Source organism: Mesocricetus auratus, unplaced genomic scaffold (assembly GCF_017639785.1).
Source record: "Mesocricetus auratus isolate SY011 unplaced genomic scaffold, BCM_Maur_2.0 Super-Scaffold_6731, whole genome shotgun sequence".
Classification (NCBI taxonomy): Eukaryota; Metazoa; Chordata; class Mammalia; order Rodentia; family Cricetidae; genus Mesocricetus; species Mesocricetus auratus.
In genome coordinates, this window is record NW_024429185.1 from 199,096 (window position 1) to 206,874 (window position 7,779).

Sequence of the window (7,779 nt, forward strand, 5' to 3'; positions counted from 1 at the left end):
AAGGTGATTTATAGTTACAATTTCACGATCAAAACTGTGATAAAGTTTGCAATCATTTCAAGATCTACTTAGGAAAGCATTAGAGTGTGCACCTGTACAGATACATTAGGTACAATCATTGATGTTACACATGTAGCATTATAAAAAATATGAACAAGAGGCTTGTTGCACTATTTACAGAGTACCAATTTGTTCCTGTGGTGATGTAGTTTGTTGATTTAATGTCAGTAGTATCATCTGAATATGTAACTCGAGTCAAAGTCTTTTTGTCGCATTAGGACAAATTACATTTCTCCAGAAAAATACACTGGCATAGGTGCGATTCCAGAAACAGGAACCACCAAGTCTGATATTTCAAGTGACCATGTCCTGTTCAAATACTGAAAAGAGGATTTTGCCACTCATCACAGTCCATACCAATGTCCAAATGTTTTAAATGGGTCCTTTTGTCCCCCAAGGGGAAAAACTGGCAAAATGAATTCTGTTGTTTTAAGGTGTTTAAGGCAAACTGCTAATATCCCAGTTTTGTTGGCTTTGGGATGAAAACTCACGGGTCCACGAGGTTGATGTAGCAGGCCTGATGAGAAACTGGAAATCTCGAACTGACTGTTTTATTTTTTTTCAGGCTGTAGATTTGATGACATCAAGGGTCAGGAACACCGATTTAGGAGATCTCGAACTGGTTTGGGCAGGCTCCCAAGGTCTCAGGTCCAGTTTTCTCTGTTCCATGCATCTCATCAAATGTTGTGACAGCTACTGAAGCTTTATTCTTTTCCTGCAAGAAAACACAAACATGCCCTCGACCCCAAATTAGGGTTTTCTCCACTGTCTAGTGTATGGATGTTTTCATTTGACCTGAGCAATAGTTGCTCAAGTTTCATTATGCCAGAATCTGTCTGAAGCAGATTGCTCACTGGCCTTTAAATTTTAAAAATTTTAAAATGAGGAGTGGATTATTCAATGAATCATGTGGGGACTGGGGACATTACTCCCCCTTTTTTATTTTTTTAAATTTTGTATGAACTGTTGAAGTTGGACCACAACAGTAGAAGGATTTGTCTACCCTCCTTAGCCAAATATCTAGGTGAATTGGGATCACTAATTAAATTATTAGTAGATGTCCTTTAAAAGGGACATAACCATTGAGTACCTTTGAGAATCATTTAAAGATTGTAAACTATACTATGTCCCAAATAGTCCCTTTTTTTTCCTAACCTGTAGCTCTCACTAGTTGACAAGAACTCCTTTGCATCTGAACTGACAAGGCCTAATTTGCATCTACACAGACACCTTTGGGGGTGGGGTCTGCCAAAATGGCAGGGCAGTTCCCTGAAAAAAAAACCTCTCTCTCTCTCTTTTTTAATTGACTGGCTCTGAGGGCTTAACTTGAATTTTTTGTTAAAATATTAACCGACTGACTTGATGTTTCTTTTGGCTATATCTAAATCGATTTAGGTAGTTTTTAACTGTTTGAAGGAATTTAAGTATCCCTTGAATCATATCCAAGGCAGTTAGAACAGTTGCTTTTGTCAACATTCATGCATTTACATTTCACACTTCATGCATACTGACATGGCCATGTCCATACATACAGACCATGTATACATATCTCTCCTTTTGCCTAGGTTATGATTAGTTTGTTGAACTGAAACTTCTTTAACAGAACAACTCCAGTCAATCTTTGAATTAACACAAAAGGTTGAAAAAGTCCTGTATGTCCCTCATCATTTCTTCATTTGAGAAGTTTTGAGCTACACTCAGGGGCTACAGCCATACCCACTCCTTGTAATTCTGTAGATGCAAAGTTGAAAGGCCAGGCTTTTGTCAAAAGTTTTTAGAGATGATTCACAAAATTAACCTTAAATTTGTATCAATAACCTACCCCATATAAATGTAAACATTTTTATTTTATATACCTTTGTCTTTTTCTTTACTGAATACTAATACCTCATTTATTAACTTTACCAATTTTTTTAATTTACCCATCTTTAATCTATCCTCCCATTGAGGATGATCCTCCAATCCACCCTCCAACTGAGGGCAACTTTTTATCTTAGGTTTCTGACCTTTGTCAGGCAAAGGCCTAGACATTTAATTTGGTACCCCTAGCTTGGTACTCCCTTTTTAATACATATTTATAGCCTTACTTGTTGGCTATCCTTTTAGATCTCTGAGTTTTTCTTTACTTTCCTGACCTCAGTGGATCAGGTGAAAGACTGGAGATTTTTTATTTTATTTCTTATTTTACCCTCCTTTTTTGACTGGGTTTCTCTCTATCCTTTTGGAGGCTGTCCTGGAACTCACTCTATAGACAAGGATGGCCTCCATCCTACCTCCCTCTGTCTCTCGAGTGTTGGGATTAAAGGCATATGCCACCAACACCCGACTCTAAAGATCATAGCGAACATCCTTCCAATCTGGGACATTTAAGCCTCCCCCAGTAATGAACCATGGACTCGCACGTTCAATTCATTTTAAAAAGCCTTCCATGGTTTTAGACTTTACTGTAGTCCCATGTCCTTCAAGTAACTTTTTAACTTGATACTGTAATTTAAGCTTCCCAGAACTATTCCCCATGGTTTCTTTTCTTTTTTCCCCAATCTGTCCCTGGCCAGAAAAAGAGACTAACCAGCTCACTTACCTCACTTTCATGATCTCGGTGGGAAACTCCCATTGTCGCACCTGCTGTGTAGCCTGCATCCCAGAATGTAGCGAGGTGGTCGGGATAGATGACACAGACACCGGTCGGTTGCTTTAAGAAAACTTTATGCTTCCCCAGTCAGCTTAGGAGGAGACCCCCAAGTCCGCTTAGGAGAACTCCCAAGAAAAAAATGCTTCCCTTTTTAAAGACTTCTGCCATCCATCTACATACAATTCTCCAACCGAGCTCTCACACACCTCTCACAGACTTCTCACCCTCCTGGCTGGTGATTTAATCTCTGGCCCCAGAATCAGGGAGACACTGCAGGGAGCAGGAAGGAACATCTAGCCTTAGGGGGGATCAAAGTCATGGTGTTTCAGTGAGTGAGCCCTTATCTGAGCCCTATCAAGAGTTTATAGCACTGAATTGTTTTCAGTAAACATTATCTCGCAGCTGCCTGCTCCCAGGCCAAAGGGGAAGTGGGTTTCTGCTCAAGGTCTGGTGTCCCCACACTGCCTGGCCTCTTTGACTGTGACTAGCATTACATTATGATCCAGGAAAGCTTTATTAGATCATAAAAATATATCACCATATCTTAATCTTTCTCAGTTTTAATTCATACTATGGTAAAATGAACAAAATAATACATACCATATTATACAATGTTGAAATAAGATAAAACCTAAGTACCTGCTTCTTTCTTAAGTTCTTTATATCCTGAAAACAGACACAATTTTATGTTTCAAGTTACAGGGTAAATGAAATTTGTACTGATAAAAAATATGTTCCCATTAAACTATGTCTTTGTAAGCAGACTCTTGGCATAATTTATGCTTGGAACTCTGTCAGCAAGTAGGACATTGAAAAACATTGTTTTTCTTTAATGATGAGATTATGCCTTGTTTGTTAAAGTCCAATTGTCTCTAAGTTTAAAAACTGCTGATGCAACTTGACTATTACCTTAGAACTTTGAGTTCTGGTGCCAGTATTCTATGAACAAAGTTTGAGAAGCTTTGGGGGTCTGTCAGCATAGCCTCAGGAAATCTTCCCTTGATAGTCTTTAAAACTTTTAAAAATATTTATTATTTGTGTGTGTGTGTGTGTGTGTGTGTGTGTGTGCCTACATGAGTTTATATGTACCACATGTGGGAAGGATGCCACAGGGGTCAAAAGGAGGTGTGTGATCCCCAGTAATTGAAGTTACAGTCAGTTGCCATGTGAGTGTTGGGAACTGAACCTGGGGTCTCCTCTGTTTCAGGCCACAGCATTATACAGGGAGATATCAATCGACAAAATCATGAGTCTGAACCACCAGGATCATCATGAATTCCATTGTATGAAATCCAATTTGCAGAGCTTTGATGATACCTGCCTTTTGTATAGTCAACTGTCACTTCTATAAAACCCTTGTGAAACTACAGTGCTCCCCATTCTATAGTGGGATTTGTCCCACAAAACACCAGCAGTGTATTAGACAATTACTGGGCACAACTCCCATGTGTACTGGTAAACTGGATTACCTTCCCCCACACTATGGGGCCCTGATGTGAAAGTATTCACACAGTCAAAGAAACCTTTTTCTCATAGTCAAAACCACATAACTTAGACATTAGCTCCCTACAATTATGTCTTATGGCAGGACATCCTGCAAGGAGAGGAGGCATGCCAATAGATCACATTCAGAGCTTCAAAAGACAGGCACTGAGTTGGCAATGCGCCCTGTCTTCCCCCGTTGACAAGCAAGCATAGGCATCCTTGAATTCTCTAATAGTCAACTCAGGAGAGTTAACGTACTGGTCCCTGCTCTACATTAAGAAGCTATTAATATTCTGGACTCATCTCCTTCTCAGTTTCACTGATACAAGATCTTAGTTTAGGAAATTACCTGCTTGTGCCTTTTCCCCTAGAGATACAGCAAAATGCATTGGATTGCTTAACCACCTACAGAAACAGAATTCCCTTTCACCAGGGCATCAGCAGTATGAGTGCTCTGCTGCTTACTCCACAGCAGCTTCCTCAAGATTTCAAGTAGCCATTCTGTTTTATCTAGTTCTGGATGATTGTAATAATATTTGTCAAAAATGCTGATGTGATCCAGGGTCCATTTTTCTACCATAGGTTATGCCAGTTTCCATGGTTACAATGAAACTATGTTCCCAGCCCCCACAGAGGGAAGCAGAAGGTGCTCAGACAGTGCACAGCACTGCCAAGTTTTCTTCACTTTTTCTACATTTACGAATTACAAATTTCTAGTTTAACTAGCCACACAAATGTAGTTTATTTACTAATACCCATCTCCCGTTTAGAAATCACAGCCCCTTACTCCATTAACACTTACTGCCTCATAAGTTCTGCCCAGATATTTGTTTTAAAAGTCACATCCTATCTGAGACATAAGGCACAGACATTGTCAGATCTTATTTGCTTTCAGGCTCTGAGAAATGCATGTCTGGTATCTTTGCTATTTCCAGAGAACTGCTAATTGTGTCTGTATGACACTTTTGGCCTCTGACAAAAGAGAAATGATAGAGGAACATGGAAGCATGAGAATGTTTGTGGAATACATTCATCTCTTCAATTACTCGTCCTTAGCTTTTAAATTCCATACCATGTAAGTGAGATGTTCTTATCTGAGAAAGAAGAAATGGAAGCCTGTCATGATCTCAGGCCTTCACACATGCACAAGAACACACACACACAAGAACACACACACACACACAAATATATACACAAAGAAACATATGGCCCTCATTACATGTACAGGTACACACACAAACACAGATACACACACACACACACACAGATACTAAAACAAGATTTCAAAACTGGGGTGTTTTCAAAAGTCAGAGAATAGCATTGGTGACAGGAACAAATTTACTAGGAATTTAATAAGCAAAGGTCAGAGGAATTTCTGAAACCATAATGAATGAGATGTATAGCACAGCTTAAATGTAGATTATCACGAGTTAAATACTTCTGTCTAGTTGTTAGCCATGAAATTTCACCCCTTCAACTGCATTAAAGGACGTATTAATTCTCTGTAGATTGGAGGTACACAATGGGCAGTGTTTGAAAGCACTAATTTGATGCAGATGCTGGACATCTGGGTGATAATCTGCACAAGTGAGTGACAATGGGAAGTAGTCACAGTTGTGACAGTGATTTGAAGTGATTGTCATTCTTTTTCTAAATGATAAACAAACATGTGATTAGTAAAGTATTAAGTATAAGTGAAATAACACAAATGAATGACTTTGCTCATTTTACAACAACATTCGAAAGTTAAGTGGAATTAGAAATGGGAGATTTGGGTAGAACAGAGGCTAAGGGGGCCAGCCAGAGCAGTACCCGTAAGCACCAGCTGATTCTATTTCACAGTGTCAATGAAGAGTGCACAGAGCTGTATTTAGTATGTGACAAAACAGAAGAGGTTGGTGTATATGATGTCAAATGTAAGTATACAAAAAGTCTACATATCTATCCATAAGGAACTTATAAAAACCCTAATATCTCTATTGTGGGTGTGTGTGTCTGTGTGAGCACATTTGCCTTATTGTTGGGAATTGAACTCAGGGTCATACTAGTCAAACTCTCTACAGCTGAACAACACCTCAACCCTCTTCAGACACTCAGTTGGTTGCTGATCATTGTTTATTTAGCTAATGCAACAGAGGTCATCTAATAACTAGCATCCCATTCTTGGGCAGGTGGAACAAGTAAGGTAAGATGGTCTCTTGTCTCCTGTCTTCTGTCTGATTCTGCCCCAGTGGATGCCACCAGTCCACATCACTCAGGATGCAGCAGCAGGTACATAATACAGTGAGCTTATGAAGGGCAGATGGAGATCAATGGAAGCTGCTGATTGAAGTAGACAGGCTTTGAGAGGAGAGTGGCTACTGTGACTAATTGTTCACTAGAGTTTTCTTCAAGATATCCAAAGAAGTATGGATAGAAAGCACCAGACATTTTCGCCAATCTCTATTAGAATATGCATTTTGATTTTACTTGTGATATAGAATAGGTAAAAGGTTTCAATAATTTCCTGTGGACCAAAAATTTTTTCAGCTGTGTTCCATTTCTTCCACAGATAACGGATATAATAGATTTACAATACTTGATACAGACCATGATGATTATATTATAATTCATCTCAGAAATATCAAGAATGGGGAAACATTCCAAAGGATGAAGCTCTACGGTAGAGTATTTTCCCACAGACACTGGTCATGGGATGGGAGAAGAGAAGAAAGAAACCCTAGGTTTAACATGGTTTTTCCAGCCTGGCCCCAAACTGCCTCGTTTTCCTTATCTACTGCAGACAAATGGTCACCTCTGTCATCCCTCAGGCACAGTGGTGGGGGTGGAGGTCTCTGAAAGCACACACTATGCCAGTAAGATATCCTATGAATGCTAAATTCATGACAGGTTATGTCCATGCCTGATAATCATGTTGTCAATCATATTCTCATCCTTCTGGAGGGGCCCTGTCCCATTCATTATTCAGCTCTGTGAATGTGGTCAATACACAAGATGCAATCACTACTGTCACCATTATTTTTCACAGGCCAGAAACCAAAGTTGAGTTCAAACATCAAGAAAAAGTTTGGGGATCTATGCAAGAAGCAGGGAATTTTTAAGGAAAATATATTAGACCTAACTGAGGCTGGTAAGTCAGGACTCACACATTTTTATTGCCTGTTTTATATCATGGAAAGAACATACCAAGAAGCAACCAGACATGTGTTGCCCCTAGAGAAGCATGTAATATCCCTTGTGGAAACAAATTGGACCTGGTACCTGAATGTGTTCTTATTCATACCTTGCAGATCACTGTCTCCAGGCCCAAGTTGGAAGAATGACCTGAGCCTCCAGATGGGTAATCTCCAGTGAGAATGAAGAGTGGCTGAGCACAAATGAGACCCTTTCAAAAGCATTGTATTGTGCCCTAAAAGTATAATAAAAATAATTGATAAGGAAGCTTTGAGGAGAGATTGAAATTTGGTTTCCAAATTTCTGGGTTTATGATTTAGTCCTGTGATGAGCTTTCCAGTAAGTGACCCAAGTGTTTAAGTAAGGAAACAAGGATTTGGATGGACATAGATGCTGTACTTTTGTGTGAAAAGTGCTCAGCAAAGCAT

The 7,779-nt window shown here is 39.4% G+C and overlaps 1 protein-coding gene across 1 annotated transcript; it reads left to right on the forward strand.

Moving 5' to 3' along the window:
• Positions 1-5,133: 5,133 nt before the first annotated feature.
• LOC121139152 (major urinary protein 20-like) lies at positions 5,134-7,505 on the forward strand. Its single transcript, XM_040742272.1, has 5 exons — positions 5,134-5,252; positions 6,020-6,093; positions 6,729-6,844; positions 7,211-7,307; positions 7,468-7,505. Exons 1-5 carry the CDS (start codon positions 5,134-5,136, stop codon positions 7,503-7,505), a joined length of 444 nt encoding a protein of 147 aa, XP_040598206.1.
• The last annotated feature ends 274 nt before the right edge of the window (positions 7,506-7,779 follow it).